At 33.6% G+C, this 21,203-nt stretch overlaps 2 protein-coding genes across 4 annotated transcripts; one reads left to right on the top strand and one right to left on the bottom strand.

Moving 5' to 3' along the window:
• Positions 1-83: 83 nt before the first annotated feature.
• LOC107866778 (probable protein phosphatase 2C 27) lies at positions 84-6,063 on the bottom strand. 2 transcript variants are annotated; one of them, XM_016712742.2, is made up of 6 exons: positions 5,735-6,063; positions 4,975-5,065; positions 4,568-4,818; positions 2,362-2,556; positions 1,257-1,462; positions 84-896 (listed from the first exon to the last, which is right to left on the bottom strand). In XM_016712742.2, exons 3-6 carry the CDS (start codon positions 4,769-4,771, stop codon positions 338-340), a joined length of 1,164 nt encoding a protein of 387 aa, XP_016568228.1. In that variant the 5' UTR covers positions 4,772-4,818; positions 4,975-5,065; positions 5,735-6,063; the 3' UTR covers positions 84-337. The 2 variants fall into 2 exon arrangements, with proteins under 2 accessions (XP_016568228.1, XP_016568229.1); XM_016712743.2 differs by lacking the exon at positions 4,975-5,065 and having other exon boundaries at positions 5,735-6,047.
• A 7,121-nt stretch (positions 6,064-13,184) lies between these two features.
• Positions 13,185-20,552, top strand: LOC107866777 (glutamate receptor 3.3). Of its 2 annotated transcripts, none has more exons than XM_016712740.2 (7): positions 13,185-14,112; positions 15,080-15,407; positions 15,722-17,064; positions 17,163-17,440; positions 18,882-18,913; positions 18,997-19,400; positions 19,928-20,552. In XM_016712740.2, exons 2-7 carry the CDS (start codon positions 15,098-15,100, stop codon positions 20,396-20,398), a joined length of 2,838 nt encoding a protein of 945 aa, XP_016568226.2. In that variant the 5' UTR covers positions 13,185-14,112; positions 15,080-15,097; the 3' UTR covers positions 20,399-20,552. The 2 variants fall into 2 exon arrangements, with proteins under 2 accessions (XP_016568226.2, XP_016568227.2); XM_016712741.2 differs by having other exon boundaries at positions 13,316-14,121.
• Positions 20,553-21,203: the final 651 nt, after the last annotated feature.

Here is a 21,203-nt window from a genome sequence, read left to right on the forward strand (position 1 = left end):
GAGCCTTTCCCCGAACACCGTGCATAGCAGTAGCTTTAGTTCACCAGACTGGCCTTTTAGATAATGTGATAAAAGTGCATGAATTGGTGAAGAGATACACTTAATAGTCCAGAAAATGCACTAATCCAATGTACAAACAGTTGAAGGATGATAAACAAGTTGCTCTCTTGAATCTGTACACAAGAAATGCAGCTGGAGTACACACACTAATCTTATATCGATACAACAGATTTACGATATACAGGATTTCATAAACTACGATCAGCTAAGCGAGTTGACAGCGCGCCCCGAGTGGGTGGAGTTATACTGGGTAGGCCATTCATTTCCCAGAATCTTGTCATGAGTTGCTTTCCAGGACACTTTTTAGAAGATTGAGTCCTTCAACTGATATGCTTCGACATATTCGAGCAGGAGGAATTTCTATCCTAGGTGGAGGATCAGGAGAGAAACAAATTACAATTACCGTTAAGTTATCACACGTGTTGCGCTTGAGGGCTTCCCTTACAAGTTCTCTTGAACATCTTTCTGGATCGTTATGCAGCATGAGTTCTTTCCGGGCCATTGTAACAGCACATTGGCTGCTCATAACATCCCAAAGACCATCGCAACCCATGATTAGGAACTCATCATCTTCGGTCAGCAATGTTTCCTGCAACTCAGGCTCAGCACTCAAAGGGCAGGGAGAACCTTTTGGGCCTTTCATGTGCCAATCTCCTAAGGCGCGTGCTATAGACAACTGTCCGTTCAAGTATCCGTCATATATGACTCCTCCAAGTTTTTCTATTCGATGTCTTTCAGATGCGCTATTTGGTTTGTGGTCCTTAGACAACTCAATGGCTCTACCTCGTTTCCCCAGCACAGCACGACAATCTCCTGCATTAGCAACGATCATGGTTCTGCAAAACAAATCATATCACGCTATAAACTACTCAGCACCAAATCTGGTTCGAATAGAAATTGAAGAACAACAAAGAGTGCAAAATACTCAACACGATCAGAAAGATGAGGAATGTTGTAGGCATGATTGCATCAGCACTTTAAACATGAAATGGAAACCACCGAGTTACACGTACTAAGCTTCTCGAGCAGAAATAGCCCAGAAGCATGGAACTAAATGTGTATTTGCCTTCATGCTTTTGTAAACATAAAAGACCAAACCAAACGAGATAGCAGACAATCTCCTTATTTTTCCCGTCGGCAAGTATATTTCATTGTTCTAGGAAATACTTCAGATAAGAAACAGAAGATCTACTTACCTTCCAAACATTAGAGCTGTCAGTGCCGTGGTGCCAGAGGATATGTCAATTGAACTATCGTCGGCAAAGGCATAGTCAGCCTTCAAAAAAGCATTCTTGATTGCCTTCTCTAAACACATAGGAAAACAGGGTTCCTCAATTATGAACTTGAGGATATTATTCCTCACAAATAGTGCTGCATCAGTACCCCCATGGCCATCAAAAACCTGTTAACAGAGTTATTACTAATCCATACCGATGATGGGAGGTACCAGTAAGGCCAATGGCACGGCTAATCGAAAAAATAAAAAGAATACTAGGTGCATATCATTTACGGAACAATCCATGAGATATGCAACAAAAACAATCAATCAATCAGCAACACCTCAATCGCAAGTTTGTTGGGATCACCAAACATAAAGAAAGTAAATCTACCCATTTATTATAATTTTGCATGCAGCCTAAAATTTTGTACCACCTGTATGCAGACTAATATTTGAGTTGGCATTATCTCTCTTGAATCGAACTACGGTTACTTTTAAAGTTTCATAGTCGATTTTCCCTTTTCAGGAGTTCTCAGCTTTAGTGATACTACAGCAAAGTGTCAAGAGCAGATAAGTCTTCATAATTTGAGTTTTCCCTACGCATATGCATCCAAAAGGCCTACTGCATCTCTTACAGAATAAATCTTTTGGTAATTTAAATTGCTTGGGAGTAATATTGCCAGAAAAACTTGCAGAGTTCATTTGATACTTTTATGGACTCGGAAAATTTAAACTACTCGGGGTAGAGGACATGTTGCACACTTGCAGAACATCATAAACCGCATGAAGCCTTCTAAGAAGCAATCCATACAGCATTTCCTTCTAAGTCACCACTCACTTGATAGTGCTGAGTGCTCAGAAGGCCAAAACAAGCTCCTAATTCTTGTCTATCTCGTTTTGTACACTTGAGACCTTTACCTATCCTTCGCCATGCATTTTTGCATTTCACGAAGTTCTTTTCTCATAAATTATCTCACAAACTATAAGAAAAAAGACCACAACAACACAAAGCATATTATATGGGTATTTCTATCTAAAACTTGTGAAAAAATGCATAGAAATGAAGTGCAAAAGCTACAGACCCCATAGAACGCTGCAGGGAAAGTGGAACCTGCAATCTCATTAACATGTATGACTAGATCATCTATACAGATGTGTTCATCCTCCATGTACTGTTTGGGTCCTTTCTCAGCACAGCTTCCAGAACGAAATATTGGTTCAAAGTCTGATTGTCCCTTTGAAGGGTGCTGGAAACCCTTCTCTGTTATTTCACAATCCTAGTAGACGTAAGCAAAACAGTATTAGCTGCATGAACTTAATAAGTGTACAAACTACAAAGTTTGAAATATCAAAAGGATGGAAAAGGAAGAAAATTCAAGGGAAGTCTATTAATGTAGTTATTAGCAGAGAGAGATTAACTACCACAACTTTTATCGCTCCGATCCCGATGAAGTAACCAACCCTCATCATCCCAAAATCAAAGCAGACTCAAATGTTGCATACTCAGGTAGATCATCGTATCTACTCCCTCCGTCCCAAATTACCCGTCCCAAATTGAGATAGCACATTGATTAAGAAAAATAATTAATAACATGCCTAGTTTACCATAGTACCCTATTAAATGATTTTTCATTTTAATTTGAAGAAAAAGTAATTAATGCAAAGGGTAAAACATGAAAAAAAAATTGTCTCTTCTTGATTAATGGAAAAAGACAAGTAAAATGGGAAAACAAATTAGGAAATTTGGGACGGGTAATTTGGGACAGAGGGAGTAATAAATTGCTATAATCATGCAATCTAGAACTTAGGAGTTATTTGGTTCTCATAATAGTTACGTAATGATTATAATGCATGGGGCTGTTTATCCGTTGAACAATAACTGAACGAATTGTTATGCAATGAATAATGACACATGGAATGTTATAAAGCGATTACCTATTTTATGGGAATTTTTGTCTTTAGATTCGCTTATCCACGTATGACTAATATATGTATTCTTATTCTACATATAATCCCATCGATTCCCTCAGAAGTTATGCACATTAAGTTTACTACCACCAACCAAAAGCTGTATTACTTGTGCAGGGATTATTTTTTCAGCTGAAACTAAACTGTTCTAGTAATAAATACTACTAGTATCAAGCACAACAAGGAATCTAACTGTTTTGACTTCCAGAAATCTAACCGCTAACTCAGTTTCCACTTAAACTAAACTGTTACGTAAATAGTGCTTGTATTGGGCAAAGATAACCAGAATACGTGGCATAATGAGTAGAATGGTGTGTGATGCCTAACTAAACGAATCCAGGAACGTGAGGCAATACGACCACATAAGAGTTCCTGGTAAGTAGGAAAGGTTATCAACAGGGACGGTCTGAAAGCATGGAACCTGAAGAGTACAAGAGGAATCATGTCCTGATGACGTGGCAAAAAGGACAGATACGTGGATATTATCGTTCAGATAGCCTGAGCACATAGAGGAATATTCGTTGGCACCACTAACGGCATTGACACGTGTTCAGCACCCATTGGCTGTGGTACTTTAGGGCTTCAGTGTAGCCTTTTTATAGGCTGATGCCTTGTCTTCGTGACCTATAAGTAGGTTATTTCTCATATTGCATGACGTTCTGATTCCAAGCAATACAACAGTGAAACATTTATATTCTTATGCTTAATTTTTCCTTATTATGTCTTTGTTTCATAACATTGATTCACTAAATCATTCTCGGGAAAAAGGTTAAAAATACTCGAACGACACCGAAACAGCATATTCGTTCACTATCAAAGCTCTTGCGCTTCATACGGCTTTACTTTTATCATTCTATCACCTTTATCTTGTTTTAAACATATCATTAACATTATATTCAACTGCTAATAATCAAATCTAACGAGTTAAGCTAAGACGCATCTCCTTGACTTCATACAAATTCAACTGTACCGTTTTTCTGGTAAATAGTACTCCCCCCATTTCAATTCATTTGTCTTACTTTCATTTTCAGTCCATTTAAAAAAGAATGTCTCTTTGCTGTTTTGGAAACTCTTTAATTTCAACTTTGCACGTGGCATATTGAGGAGCACATGATTAAAGGGCATTTGGTACATTTTACATATCTTTAGTTCAAGACCATAAGATTCAAAAGTTTTATTTACTTCTTAAACTTCGTGTCAAGTCAAAACCAAACAACCAAATCGAAAAAGAAGGAGTACTATCAAGCACCGCAAGGGATAACAATAGGCAACAAGATGTTGAGACAAGATCACAAGTAAGCTATAATACTTTTCACTTACCAAATCAGTATCCGCTACAAGTGCAGCAGAGCTCGCGGAATGCTGTACAACAGAGAGATCTCGTGGTGGTTTATCAATCGTCTGCTTTAGTTCGTTCGATCCCTCTAGTAATTCATCCTTAACAGCAGATGTATTCTCCTTACTATGACCCCCTTCTACTATAGCAAATGGTGGTGAAAAATCTGTATATGCAGCCATATGCATTCCCAGGCATCAATTCAGAAGCCTCGGAGATTCTAATCCACGGAGAGCTAAAACCCAAAAATTGCAACAAAAACAAATAAAAAAATCAATCACTCGTAAAAGGGCAAGAAAAGAAAGAACAACTTGCAGTATGATTGTCAAGGTTAAGACTTTAGTAGTCCTACAAAAACAAAAAAGCTTTAATACGTGGTTTGGTAACTTACTCAAGACCCTTTTAAATGGGGTATCTTAGTAGCTCAATTAGTTGGTTACACAACTTGCTGCATAATTGTCAAGGTTGAACCTTTAGCAGTCCTACAAAAACAAAAGGCTTTAATCTTTGGTTCGCTAACAAATTCAAGACCCTTTAAAACGGAGCATCACACTAGCTCACTTAGTTGGTTGAACAACTTGCAGTATAATTGTCAAGGTTGAAACTTTAGCAGTCCTACAAAAACAAAAGGCTTTAATCTTTGGGTCGCTAACAAATTCCAGACCCTTCTAAACGGGGAATCTTAGTAGCTCAGTTACAAGATGGGCTCGATTAACCACCTTGTAATCCCCTCCCCATTTCCCTTCCCCTACCCCCAATTTTTTCAACCTTCTTTTTTTCTTATAAAAACCCTTCTAAACTCCACAACAACATACACGGTGTAATCCCACAAGTAGAGTCTGGAAAGATTAGCAGCGCCCCTGCAAGATAGAGAGGTTGTTCCCGATCTACCGTCTTAAACCCCCAAGCTCTAAAACTGCAACAATTCAAGAATCAAAATATACAGAAACGAAACCCCATCTTGTCATAAAATCACCCAACCAACAGACAACAATAAACTTTCAGTAAATTTCACCAAACCCCAGAAGGCAAATAACCTAGCAAGCAAACCAGCTTTAATTAAAATAAAAATAAAAAACAAAACTGTAACCCATAAGTCTAATTAGCAGATGGATCTTTATGAAGCAACTCGAGTTCATAACCAAAATTACCAGAATGAATTGGCAGAAGGATAGGAAGTGAACGCCCAAAAAGGATGGAAGACAGAAATGATTAGCCCTTTTAGGCAAGTAGTAATAATAAGGGGGTGAAACCAAGAATGGAAATTGCTAAAAAAGAGAAAAGGCTGAATCCAACTCAAAAAGAGAAAATAAAGAAGCAAAGCATTTGCGGTTGGTAACCGGTTCTTCCTGGAGAATAGTGAATTAAAAAAAAACGGCTTTTCCTTCAGACAAAAGAACATGACATCTTACGTCATTGAATAGTGAACAGTAAAAAGGCAACATGATAGGACTCAAACATCAAATGATATATATTTTGAGTCATATATCTTTCATCCTTTGTTGAGTATATATATGTTCTTATAATTAATGAGGAGAAAAATATCAATTACTCCTGAAGTTTGTCTCATTTTATTTAGAGAAAATATTCTATTTTTAACTTGAACTATATGCGAAATTATATTTTTGACAATCTTAATATCTACGTGGCACACACGTGTGCCTACGGGTGATAGGACTCTCCTAGAGTTCGGGTGTAAACCTTTTCGCGTATAGTTCAAATTGGTAATAGAGCATTTTCTCTTTTATTTATGTACAGCTGAACTTTAAGCCGACTTAAATACTCTTCCAAATTTATTAATTTAGTTAGTCGTGTGCTTCTTTTTAGTCCACGTACCATAACGTGTAAAACACGCGCGTATACATGGAAAAAACTGTTTATGTGTTTGTCTGTTCACGTGGATAAATATCATCCACTTCCCTCATATTTATTTTATGTCAAAAAATAACCAACTTCTATCCTTAATTATCCGATTTCTCTCTAAAAAATTATGTTTTTGAGTTTTACTTTGCTTCGAAATAGTGAAAGGCTGAACTTTCGTTGATCAAGTAAGCTATTATCTAAAAATTATATTTTTTGTCTTTTTATGTGTTAAAAATGTGAGATTTATTTTTTCGATTACTGTTTTAATTAGGATTTTAAAGAGACTCGCATGCACAAATATGTTTCATATTATAATTAATGGAGTAAGAAATCACAATTTAAGTTAAGGGCATACAAAATTTAAACCGATAAAAATGTTATTGATTTATCGTTATTGGATTAATGATTTTTTAATGATTTTATAAAAAAAATAATAATGGATTACTACTTTGATTTTGATTTTTATTTCTTATTAGGTTATTGGGTAAATAGATAATCCAATAAAATTATACTAAATTATTATTTTACAGCATATATATGTAGGATTTTGATTGCAACTATGATTCGATTTCTTTTCATGTTAATTACTACTTTTTCTATTTTATGAGTATTTTTTTATCGGTTAAATCGAAAATCGAATCATTAAGGACTAAAAAGTGATAAATGAAAAATCGATAAGAAAATATCTTATTGATTTGGTTATTGATTTAGCGTATTTAAAAATTGAAACCCGATAAACTGAATTGATAATATACAAATCGAACAGAATCAATCAATGCATACCCCTAATTTAAGTAGGTAGAATAGAAGCAATTGAAAGTTTTTTTTTTTTTTTTAATACATTTTGAACGTAATAGAGGAAGAAGGATGATAAATAGGAAGAGAAGAGAGAGAATGCTTTGAAGTTTTTGAAAAAATTAAAGAAAAATGAGTTTTTTTTGTGTTTCACCGTTCAAAAATGCTGATTTGACAAAAAATTTACTCCAGCACGCGCCTCATGGAGTTTGAAATCACAGATTATGCCACGTGGGTCAAAAGGAGCACACAACTTACTAAATCAACAAGTTCGGGGGTATTTAAGACGACTTAAAGTTCAGATGTACCATGAATAAAAAGAGACAACTTCGGAGGTGGAGGGTAATTGATACTTCTCTCATTAATAAAATAGCATATATATATCCCTCACACTAACGATAAAAGCATATGTGTACCCAAAATAGCAAGTGAAGTCTTGGGCATGGATAAAACTTTGTTGGGTGCCCTACCCCCGGATGGGACCCTACCCGGATTAGGACTTCACTTTTTTTTTTTGGTTCCTCATCCGGTGTCCGGTACCCGCATTGAAGCCTAACTAATCGGGATTGCGCATTGCAGGGGCCAATAAGGTGGCAATACCCCCAACAGAGTTTTCTCCATACCTAGGGGCAAACCCTCGATCTCAAATTAAGGGTGAAGCAGCCCCATCCACTGCACTACAACCTATGGTAGTAAATTTCATGTGTTTTTAAAATTTTATTTGATAGTTAAGTCATCAAAAAACATTTCTTTTTTTCCATTATATAGAAGAGGTGGTTTCGACCACCTCTTTCAATTACCAAAAAATCCAATTACTTCCATATAATTACATACCATGCCCCAATATATAATGATATTATTATATTATCATAATGATTTAAATATTTAATATATTTTATTAATTTATATTAATTAACTATAACTACATATTGAAAGTATTTTTTTTTATTTAATTGCCTAACATGTTCAAAATTAATTTGTTGCCACAAATCACGATAATTAATAACTTAAAATATTTAAAAGACATAGAAATTTTATTGACTCTTACCAAAAAATCTCTCTACTCCCACTTAATTGCATACCATGCCCCTATATATAATAATTCAATTGTTTCATCATAATGATTTAAATATTTAATATATTCTATTAATTTATATTAATTAACTATAAGTACATATTGGAAGTAATTTTTATTTATTTATTTAATTGGCTATCATGTTCAAAACTAATTTGTTACCACAAATCACAATAATTAATGACTTAAAATATTTAAAAGACATATAAAAATTTTATTGACTCTCATTATTTTAGCACTGCCACATAAATAGAGATAAAAGAAAAAGTACTGCAAATCATAATAATTAACAACTTAAAATATTTAAAAGATATATAAAATTTTTAGCTGACTCTCAAAATTGTACCGAAGCCACATAAATTGGGACACAAGGACTAAATATATTATTTGATAATTACGTAAAAAATATTATAAATCACAATAATTAACAAGTTAAAATACTTTTTTAAAAATAGATAAAAGTTCTATTCAACTCTCAAAATTTTATCGGTGCAGCATAAATTATGACAAAATAAAAAAATTATCTTAATTAATTGCAACTAAATATTTAAAGTTAGGGTTGTGCAAAAACCGAACCGATAAAAATGTTATTGGGTTATTGGTATTGGATTATCGGGTTAACGTTTTTTTATTGGTTTTATAAAAAAATTTATTGGGTAAACGGTTCGGTATCGTTTTTAGCTTATACGGTACAGTAAGTTATTGTTTTATCCCTATTTATGTTATATATTTAAATCTCTCTCTTTTTCTCTCTCTATATAGAGAGAAATATGCGTATGCATGTAGATTATATACACTACTAATTCATAATTCAGTGATTCACAAAGTATTAACCTATTCAGAACAACAAAAGCACAATATAAAGTTTGACTATTATCGTAATAAAAAGTTTGAAGCATTTATAGCTTCCAACAATTAGGATTCAATTTTTTCCTAACTAACATTCAGTTCAAGTTTGAAGATTCTTGTAAACTAAAATGCATTGCGTAGGTTTTGACGGTAATTAAGATTTCATTTTTTTTATGTTAGTTGTTACTATTTCTATTTTATAAGTATTTTCTTATTGGTTAAACCGAAAACTGAACCGTTAAGGACCAAAAATCGATAAACCGAAGCCGATAAGAAAATATCTTATTGGTTGGTTATTGGTTTTACATATTTTAAAACCGATAAATCGAATCAATAACACATAAAATCGAACCGAACCAACCGATGCACACCCTTATTTAAAGTAAATCAATTTTATTATTTTAATTGATTTTTATATAAAAAATAATATTTTTATTTATTTATTTATTTTAGTAAATTTAAATTTTAAAATTACTTTTTCCTTATATAGAAATACTAATATTTAAACTTAACTTTAAATTTTTAAATTACAAAATTAATACATTTAATCTAATAAAATAAATTTCTAATGAATATTTTCTTAGAATTTGTGTTGGGTCAATATGTATCAAGTTAAAAAGAAATAAAAAAAAACATATAGTAAAATTTTATTATTGTGAAAGATAAATATAATGCACTATCCAATAATGTTTAATAATATCATATTTTGCATATGCAAATATAGCATCCTGTATTTAATTAATATACTATTCCGGTGAATTATCGATGATTACTTTTGGATATGATAAAATTATATTAATTTTTATAATAATAACATAATTAATCGCTTTTAATTAATTATTATGAGTCATCTAGGTATTAAAAAAATAAATAATATTTAATGAAAAATAAAATAGACATAAAATAAGAAATTAACTCTTAATGTTTTAAATTAAATTTTCGTCCTTCGAACGATGATTTTAATATATCACTCCATATTATAAGTTATTTATGTATTAGAAAAATAAGAATAACAAAATGATATGTCAACATAAAATATTTGATTGACTATCAAAATTATAATAGTGCCACATAAATTGGGACGGGACAGAAGAAGATATAAAACAACATATATTATTTGAAAATGAAATAAAAAGTACTGTACATAACAATAATTAACAATTTTTTTTTAAGTGATAAGTGATTAACTTATAATTAATTATTAAGTACTTGACTAGGAAAAAGTAATGAACACGTGACAGCTGATGATTGGCAGCACTTATATTTTTGGCTAAGGTGTAACAGTTTTCTCTCTAGTTGGAATTAAGGGGAAATTGGAAATGATTATAAATCAGAAATTTCTTCGAAATTTCATGTTCCCGTACAGAAGAATCTAACTTTCAAAAAAATTCTATGCATGTAATAAATTTTTATTTTTTTTAAATCAAAAGGTAAAAGACATTATTTCCATCCCAAACTATATTCGAAAAGTCGAAGCTACACCTAAATTATATAAGTGACCTATTACATACCTTAACTATATAAAAGTGATATTATTACCTCCCCGCGATGCCCATTCTAAGGCGCGTATGTTACACTTATTTTAGTCGCGTCCAGCCTATTAAATAACAAAAGTAAACGACTAAAAACATTAAGGAAAAAAGCATCGTTTTCACCCCAAATTATAGTAAAAAAGTCGAATCCACACCTAAACTGTATAAGTGACCTATTACACACCTTAACTATAAAAAAGTGATACTTTTTACTGATGTGATGCTGACATGGTATCGCGTGTAAAACACTACACCACATGCAAGTGGTGGTAGCCTGACAGGGTGTAAATAGTTTTACTTTTTTTATAGTTTAGGTTTGTAATAGGTCACTAGTATAATTTAAATGTGACTTCAACTTTTTAGGTATAGTTTGGGGTGAAAACGATTTCATAATTGTAAAACAGTCTGGCATATTTATTAAATGAAAAGGAAAAAAGAGCAAGAACGAAAAAGCAAGTCAAACACGTAAATAAAAATTGCAATTTGCAAATGCTGATGTGGATATGAAAAAGAATCAACCTAATTTAGAAATTGAATATTATGCATGTATTGCATTATATCTTTGAAAATTATTATTATATATGGAAATAAATAAAAACTTTAATAGAAGCAACAAATACTATTTTGTTTATTTAAATAAATTAAAAATTAATAATGTTTCACGGATAATGGAACGAGATCAATAATTAGCTGGTTGTAAATCACATTATAGGACAACATAAGAAGTCTAAGCTTAAATTAATTTGTTATTTTTTTTTACTAATTAGAAATAACTTGATCGTTAAAATATACTAGGAATAAGGTTTAATAATCTCTATATAAAGTTTGTAGGTAAGAGTTTTTCATGATTCGTTTCTATATTTTGCTTGCCTTTGTATTTAACACATCAATTAATTTAACTTTATCATGTAGTATAACATGTTATATTGCTTTCAAAAATTGAAATTTATTTAATTACTTCATTGAAAGATGTGTCCTCGCTTATACCACCATAAAATATAGGCGATATCCATATAATTAAAGGAGAATATTCTTTTAATTTTTTTTTTTCACAAATCAAGGTGTCAAATAAAATAAGATGAATTACTTAAGAATCGACCCTTAAATGACAGATTAAAAATTTTAATTCTATGACTTATTATTATTTTGGATCATAATTTTTTTTTCTTGTCGAATTTTGAATATATTATTTACACATTAAGTGAATATCTTAATATAAGCATAAGATTTAAATCAAAATTATTAAAATTTATTGCCCAAAAAGAAAGCCATCCTCACATAATTTTCAACAAAAACGTGATACAACTCCTTTCCAAGTGCTAAGAGTCCTTCTCTAATAAATACAACAACAACCAAAAAAGAAAAATTAGAGACAATAAGGGTGCGTTTGGTATGATGGAAAATATTTTTCATGAAAAATGTTTTTCTGGAAAATAAGTTGGTTTTCTACTTATTTTCTTATGTTTGGTTGGTGAATGAAAAATATTTTATGGTGTTTCGTTGGTGAGTAGAGAATATTTTTTAGAAAAATATTTTCTAGTGTTCGATTGATGAGTGAAAAAATATTTTTTAAAAAATACTACTATCTGTTAATTAGTATATCAGTGCCTCTAGCAACTCAACAATTTGTAAGAACTAATTTAAGTATAACAAATAATATCAATATCGAATACTAAAATATTACAATCACTAAATTTAAGCAGCTATTAATTAACAAATATAGGAGATACTTTTCAACATTTTGTTAGGACAATCTCAAGATACTACAATTACAAGAAATATAACTGGACGATAAACTTATTCAACCTCGTGAAACAAGTTACATCGATAACAAAATGAAATATGCAATTAACAAAAGTAACATAAGTAAGTTTTCCTCTATGCATATGAAAATAACAATATATTCAACGAATTAAAAATGAAAAAAATTCGGACTTCATTATTTTTTATTTCAAACAGTGAAAAATTGAAGCAAAGCACAGTGAAAAATATTTCCAAGTAATGTAAATTTTTGAGAAATATAAATTTTTTGAGTCATGTAAATATAAGTGTTGTTAGGGTGGAAAGAGGGATGAGGGTGAGGTCATAAGTTACATTTGTCATTTTCTGGAAAATGACTTCCCTTAACCTATGAGGGAAGTCATTTTCTATCAAATGATGGAAAATAAGTTGTCTTGAAAAATATTTTCGTAAATTTTTATTGCAACCAAACAAGGGAAAACCGGAAAATATTTTCCATCATACCAAACACACCCTTAATTGGATATTTTTGAGGAATTAGAATTTTCGTCGAGTGGTTCAAAAATATGCATACCAACTAGATGCAAAAAATAATAATTTCAACTGTATATAAATATCGTTATTGTATGCAAGCTCCGCCCCTAATTATAGAATATTTGATGTAACTCAAATACTGACAGCCTCAACAAGATAAGCTATTGCTTGTTGATAGATTTTAAATCAAATTTATCTTTTAGATATTTATTTGACATCCTTGAATATTTTTAAATTTATAAAAATTGTTTAGATTAGCTTTTGAAAGAAATTTCATTTTCACTTACAAAACTGTAATTTTTTATTTAAAAAAAAATAAAATGCTTGGGCAAACTCAAAATTTCAAAAATCATAACTTTAAAAATTCATTTTTTCGAGTTCACTTTATTCGTTGCTTTGGCCAAATCCAAATCACAAACTCTCTCATTCTTTCTTTGATTGGTGTACAACCCAAAATAACATGAAAAATTCCCTTTTTCTGAATTTAATTGAAGTTTGGAACTACTTTTTTTTTTTTTATCATTTAATCATGTAGTGCCATGGATGAAGCTATTTTTTTCTTAACCAGATGTCTCGATGTTGTATTCTTGAATTTTTTTATAGAGACCGTTTTCTGTAAATGATCCCTTTAAGTTGAATAATTTAGTTAGATTTCAATACGAATACGGATACGGAACCTGCAAAAAAGGAACAACTACCTCTTTTGTTTTGCATTTTTTATTTATGTTCTCTTTGTTAGAACAACTTATTCACGTGCTTGTGAGAGTCTTCTTTCTTTCTTCTTTCTTTCTTTGTCTCCTCCTAATAAATTCTTCTTGATTGATTTTCCAAGTTTCAAACTTTCCATTTTTACATATCCAGTATCTTCACTTCCTAATTAACTTTTGAATAAAAAGAATTATTTTGGGGTATTTAGTTTCCTATATACCTGCTTAATTTGTCATCAAGTGTCACTTGTTTTCTCAAAGTTCTGAACTTTACTAGTTTTACTCAACCAAGATTTCAACTTCTTAATTTTTTTTAGTTAAAGAATTAAAAGGGGTTTTCTTAAATGCATAAAAGAGTAATTTAGTAATTTGATCATCATTGTTAGCAGCAAGAAGAAGACACCAGCTATGATAAAAGGGAGTTTGGCTGTGAGGTAAAAAGGGTCTGCTCAAAATCTTGACTTTAGTTTATTCATGCTTTATCTTTTACTCTGGATATGTTCGGTACGATGGAAAATGTTTTCTAGGAAAATAGTACATTATTTTCTTCAGTACGCAAGCAAAAAATTATTATCCTAAATACATTTGTATGTAATCTAGATAAATACAGTTAGTGGGAGGTTAAGATGGAGGGTAGGGGGTGGGATGAAGATGAGGTGTGTCGGAGTGAGTGTGGAATATTAATTGTGTCACTTGCATTATTCCTTACTTATATTATCGCGGAGAAAATATTTCTCAAAAATTTCGACCATCTAAACATGAGAAAATAGGAAAAGATTTTCCACCATACTGAACGCACCCTTTGTCTGCTACTCTTTTTCTTCAAGAGTGTCTTTCTTTGTCTCAAGGTTTCCTTAATATGTCAGACTCAACTTTTTCCATTGCTTGCTAGTTGTTACTATGAGTCTAATATCTATTTATGTACTTGTGTTATGGCTAAAAGAATGTGGCTCCTCTCTGCTTTATTTTGCTTCTTTCTCAAGCTTAATTGATTCGGGAAAGTTGGCTGTTCACAATAATGTTTCCTCTCTATTGATTACTTACGTCAGGCTTTTTTTTTAGCATAGAATCTAATTCCTTTTTTCAGTTTAAGCTAGCTGTTTCCTTTTTCCCTTTTCATGTATATGCACGAGCTCTTGTTTCATTTGCGAGTGTTTGTCTTTTTGATCAATATTTAATCTAAGTATATAAAGCTGATGTGGGGATTATGTAGTTTGTATAGCTCTCATAACATTTACTTGATAACATGTTAAACTATAGGGATTACAGATATTTAGATGTGATATATATGATCTTTCTTAGTGAACCTGAAAGATGTGATATATATGTCACTTTTCTAAAGGTTTGATGTGATATGCTCGTTTCCAATGAACCTAACTGTTTGAGGATTCTACCTTGTAGAAGAAAGTGGTAGGATGAATGCTATATAAGCACACAAAGATCCTGCTGTGCCATTCATCTAGGATGAATGTGGTTTGGATTATTCTCTGTTGCCTATTATGCTTTGGAGTGTGTTCAGACGGGTTGAGTGGAAATGGCTCTTCAAGGCCTGCTGTTGTGAATGTTGGAGCTATTTTTACATTTGACTCTACAATTGGAAGAGTTGCCAAGATTGCAATTGAGGAGGCCGTCAAAGATATTAATTCCAACTCCAGCATTCTCCATGGAACCAAACTTGTTGTGAAGTTCCAAAATTCCAATTGCAGTGGTTTTTTTGGCATGATTGGAGGTACTTTCTTCTCTGTTCGTTTGCTTTAATATCTGTTACACTGCCTTAGCTGCTGGCAATTTTAGAATCAGGAAATAACGAGAGGAAAGATAGTTAGTTCTTCCTTTGAGGAAATCAGTGTAGCTTGGAAGCCGTTGCTAATGTCAACTGCCCATGTAGTTCACAATTAATAGAGATAGCTGATGGTTTGTGCTATTAGGATCATGTGGCATTCATTCAAAATCTTGATTCACTTAGCCTAGTAAAATTTCAACTTCTCTCATTAAGGGTATATTTGAATCTCAAATAGACTAATACTTTTCTTTTATTTGCAGCTTTGAAATTTATGGAGACTGATGTTGTTGCAGTAATAGGCCCACAATCTTCTGTGGTTGCCCATACCATATCCCATGTTGCTAATGAACTCCAAGTTCCTTTCTTATCATTTGCCGCTACTGATCCCACGCTCTCTTCTCTTCAGTTCCCTTATTTTCTTAGGACAACTCAAAGTGATCTATACCAGATGACTGCAATAGCTGAGGTCATCGAGTATTATGCTTGGAAGGAGGTGATAGCAATTTATATCGATGATGACTATGGGAGAAATGGTGTCTCTGCATTAGATGATGCGCTTGCAACAAGGCGCTGTCGCATCTCATATAAAGCAGGGATTTCTCCTGGAGTTACTGTCACACGAGGTGACGTTATGGATGTTCTGGTAAAGGTTGCGCTAATGGAATCTAGAGTCATTGTTCTACATGCATATCCCGCCTTAGGATTCATGGTGCTTTCAGTGGCACACTATCTTGGAATGATGGGTGATGGTTATGTATGGATATCCACAGATTGGCTCACCTCTGTGTTAGATTCCTCTCCTCCCCTGCCACAAGATACTATGGATACCATGCAAGGAGTTCTGGTTTTGCGACAACACACTCCAGACTCTGAAAATAAAAGAGCATTTTCATCCAGATGGAACAAGTTGACAGGTGGCTTATTAGGCTTAAATTCCTATGCTTTTCATGCATATGACACAGTTTGGTTAGTTGCACATGCCATAGATTCATTCTTTAATCAGGGAGGGACCATTTCTTTTTCCAATGATACTAAGTTGAAATCAGTTGAAGGAAGTAATCTTCACCTTGAAGCAATGAGTATTTTCGATGGTGGGCCACTTCTGCTGAAGAACTTATTGCAGAGTGATTTTGTTGGTTTGACGGGGCCATTCAAGTTTAGTCCAGAAAAATCTCTTATTCGTCCAGCATATGATATCATAAATGTAATTGGAACAGGTGTTCGGCGTGTTGGTTACTGGTCTAACTATTCTGGCTTGTCCATTTTGCCTCCCGAGACCTTATACTCGAGGCAACCTAATCGTTCAAGTGCAAACCAAAAACTTTATAGTGTTGTGTGGCCTGGAAACAATGTTCAAAAACCTCGTGGATGGGTTTTCCCAAACAATGGTAAGCAGCTGAGAATAGGGGTGCCCATCCGAGTTAGTTACCGGGAATTTGTGTCTCAAATTCCAGGCACTAACAAGTTTAAAGGTTTTTGTATTGATGTATTCATCGCTGCTGTAAACTTATTGCCATATGCTGTTCCACATCAATTTGTCCCCTATGGAAATGGGCGTGAAAATCCAAGCTACACCGATATGGTGAGGCTAATCACAGCTGGGGTAAGTTTGTGCTGACAGCGAGGATGTTATATCAATAATTACATAACAGTAGATGATTTTAACAATATTTTGAATGAACTGCTTTTGTGTGCTCCCAGAAATTTGATGGTGTTGTTGGTGATATTGCAATAGTTACGAATAGGACTAGAGTTGTTGATTTCACACAGCCATATGCTGCATCTGGACTTGTTGTTGTGGCCCCATTCCAAAAGTTGAATTCAGGTGGTTGGGCCTTCCTAAGGCCCTTTTCGGCTCAAATGTGGGGAGTTATCACTATTTGCTTTCTCTTTGTTGGGATGGTAGTGTGGATTTTGGAGCACCGAATCAATGATGAATTCCGTGGGCCTCCCAAACAGCAGTTGATAACCATTCTATGGTGAGATCAGAGGTTTTTTTTTCTTTCTATTTTCCGGTTAAAACCACCTTGTGGTGGTGGAGGGCTTAGCATTGACTCTCCCTGTATATTAATAACCAAAAGGTGAATACATAAAGGAGGAGGACATAATTCCTTGCCTCCAGAAGTCCCATGTGGAAAGTGGAAATGCTCACTTCAAAAAAATAAAATTTATGTGCATACATGAAATGTTCTAAGAAAACAAAAGGATGATTTCCCCATCTTACGTCAATTAGCTTTACAACTAACAGAAATCATTACAAAATGTCAACATTCTCATATTAAGTTACCAAATGGTGAAAACAAAGTCTGTTAACAAAAGAAGCATCATAATCCCAATACTTGCATGTTTTTTACTGTGATTTGGAGTGAACTGCTAAATAAAAGGTTGTGAGCAGGCCAACAAGATGGTGTGGAATGTGTATTTATATGCCAGTAAGAGCCTACGATTTGCCTAAAGACCCACTAATGTTAGTGGCATAGGCCCATACATTTGTGAATACACGTCGTACATTATCCTGTAGGCTTGTTTTTGAAGAACTTGACATAGTTTCCTGCTACAGTGCTAGTTCCTTTTTTGTTCTCCTCTTAATTGAACTAGAAAAATTAGATTGTGGGATAAAAAATATTGGTTTTTGATGATATGATTATTATGTCAAAACTTGCATGTGTCATTGTATCTTTCTATTTGTACTTAACTATAATATGAGTTAGGAAAACAGCCATGCTATTGGTCAAATCACTACTATAGAGAGATATCGTGTCTCCATAGCTTACTTCATTGCGGTTTGTTTGCTCGACTGCTTTATCTTACAAAACTTATAACAACTTTTACGTGTTAATCTCCTTCTTCCTTTGAAGCGGCCAATGTCATGGCATCTGGTATGATCGTAAAGACCACCTGCATCGACTTTAAACGTCACTTGACTGCCCGAATTCCTCCTTTACACCATGGGGATCTTTAGTCCTACTACTCAATGATTGGAGGTTCATAAATTGCACCTGCCGCATTGTAGTTTTTAGTTCTCTGTTCTCCTTATTAGTTATGAATACAGTTGGGCAAATGGTGTTCTCCCTACCACTTTGTAGTTTGTAGTTGTTTGAAAGTTCCTAGATTTCTGGAATTAATAATTTTTCTAAAAATGGTGTTTGTCCAGCAATTTCTCTCTCTCTCTCTCTCTCTCTCTGTCTCTCTCTCTTTGAGAAAATGGGAACATATAAAGCCGGAAGTTCTTTGTTTACGGTTTTAATTTTTTGTGAGCAGTTATCATGGTCCATCGTTTAATTGGACTTGATTTGAATAGATTTGCAGCCATCACTCGAAAAAGTGTGCACTGTTATAGAAGGATTGCTTCTCCTCAATGAGAGCAACTTCTCTATTATAGAAGACTATTTATCTGACAATTGTTTGTTCTTCTTGCAGGTTTAGCCTTTCAACTCTCTTTTTCGCCCACAGTAAGTGAACTATTGTTCAGTTTAATTGTTTCATGGTGCATTTTATGTTTACTCTCTTAATTTTTGTGATCTTTCTACTGTAGGAGAGAATACGGTAAGTACGCTTGGTCGCATGGTGCTGATCATATGGCTCTTTGTGGTTCTGATCATAAATTCAAGTTACACTGCAAGTTTGACCTCCATCCTCACTGTGCAACAACTATATTCTCCTATTAACGGGATCGAAAGCTTGAAAGAAACTGATGAACCAATCGGGTTCCAAGTGGGTTCTTTTGCAGAACGGTATTTGGAGGAAACTGGCATACCAAAATCAAGACTTGTTGCCCTTGGTTCACCGGAAGAATATGCCACGGCACTTCAACGTGGTTCGTCAAAAGGGGGCGTAGCTGCAGTGGTGGATGAAAGACCCTATGTAGAACTTTTCCTGTCAAACCAGTGCAAATTCAGGATTGTAGGTCAAGAATTCACCAAAAGTGGGTGGGGTTTTGTAAGTTTCTCTATTTCTACAGTTTTTTTCTTTTTGCTCACTTTCCTCATTCTATGTGCCTTTTCCTTTTCCTTTATAAATCCTAATTCTGTAAGTACACCTTCGTTTAAATTGTATGAAAGAGGATCTGTAGCTTTCTTGAGTTTCTGGTTCGGAAGAATGTCTTATGCATTAAGAGTAGCATTCATTTGTCCGTGAAATCAAATGCATGTAAAAGAATTTTTCAAATCTCATACTGGTGATATTTTGTAAATCAATATTATCTAAGATGTCTTTGAGGTGAACATGATACTGGTGTTTCTATTTTTGTTGACTAAAAGCTTTATGTCCTGGAAAATGTTTGTAGCATATCACTAAGCAGACTTCATCGTAAAACCGTTTCCTGAGTATTTGTGTAAAAAATCTTTGATGTTGGGGTTCTGCATTTCCATTAAGCTTTATTAGATTCTCTTTTATAATCTATTGGAAACACGGAATTCAGAAATCATGTTTTCCTCTGTTATTCTTTGCTTGTTATTCTGATTCAGGCATTTCCTCGGGACTCTCCCTTGGCTGTCGACTTGTCAACTGCAATTTTAACGCTATCTGAGAATGGAGACCTCCAGCGGATACATGACAAGTGGTTAGCAAGAAGTGCGTGCAGTTTAGACAATGCTGAGCTTGAATCAGATCGCCTTCACTTGAGAAGCTTTTCAGGCCTATTTCTTATATGTGGGATTGCATGCTTTGTTGCTCTCTTAATATATTTCATCCAGATTCTGCAAAAATTTCGCCGGACTTCCAAAGCTGAAGTTGTTTCGAATGGTCAGAGTACTTCACGGTCAAAACGTCTTCAAACTTTATTGTCACTTATTGATGAGAAATCAGATAAATCAAACAGAGGCAGCAAGAGAAGGAAAATCGACAGATCAGTTTCTGATGACAATATAGAAAATGACTTGGAAAGGGATTCCAGGTGGAGAGAATCACAGGTTCCTTCTCAAAATGAAGTTCATTAATTCAATTATGTCAGCCTACATTTCTTATAGGGATTCTCACCAAGTTTCAATTTTGACAACATAGAATTGCTTTGTTCATCATATATAAGATTGGGTGTTAACTGTATATTAGCAGAGTCTTTATATAATCAATAGCATTTCTTGTTTCTGGGAAGAGTTATGAAACTGAAGTATGCCTCAACTCTGATACTTTTTTCTTTGGTATCATGTGAATGGTGGTGATTTTGTCGTCGTGTTTTTAGTGTAGTTTCTGCATTTTAAGCTTGATGAGTAAAGTTAAATGCTGAATTGCAGCCTTTAGAAAGATTTTTAACCATTGCACCCCATTTCTTTGGAGGTATGGGGGCCTCTTTAGAAGCTTGCAGTGAACTGCAAATTGAAGGAAGATGAGTGCTGTTAGCAGCTGTAGCTGATACTTGATTTTGGTTGAAGTCTTGTCTCTGTTAAAGATACAGTCAAGTAAATAACATTTAAGCGTCGATGAGATACCAAGCCAATGATGCTTAACTGGTATTTTTGAATGATCAGTCACACTTGGATTGAGACATGACCCCGATACACAGTTCAGCATGACTATGTAGCATATTCACACAGCGTTCATCGGAGCATAATACTTTCAGCACGAAGTATAAATTTGTATGTAGAAGTTGATGAAATTGCAACAAATAGTACATAGAAATCCATAATGGGTTTAATGCTAATAACTTTAAATGTTGAACCCATAAAACTTAAATCTTAGATTCGCCTCTACATAAGAGCATGTAGTAATTATGGATTCAAATCTCAACACCATCCTCATCAGGAA

This window comes from Capsicum annuum, chromosome 4 (assembly GCF_002878395.1).
Source record: "Capsicum annuum cultivar UCD-10X-F1 chromosome 4, UCD10Xv1.1, whole genome shotgun sequence".
Classification (NCBI taxonomy): domain Eukaryota; kingdom Viridiplantae; phylum Streptophyta; class Magnoliopsida; order Solanales; family Solanaceae; genus Capsicum; species Capsicum annuum.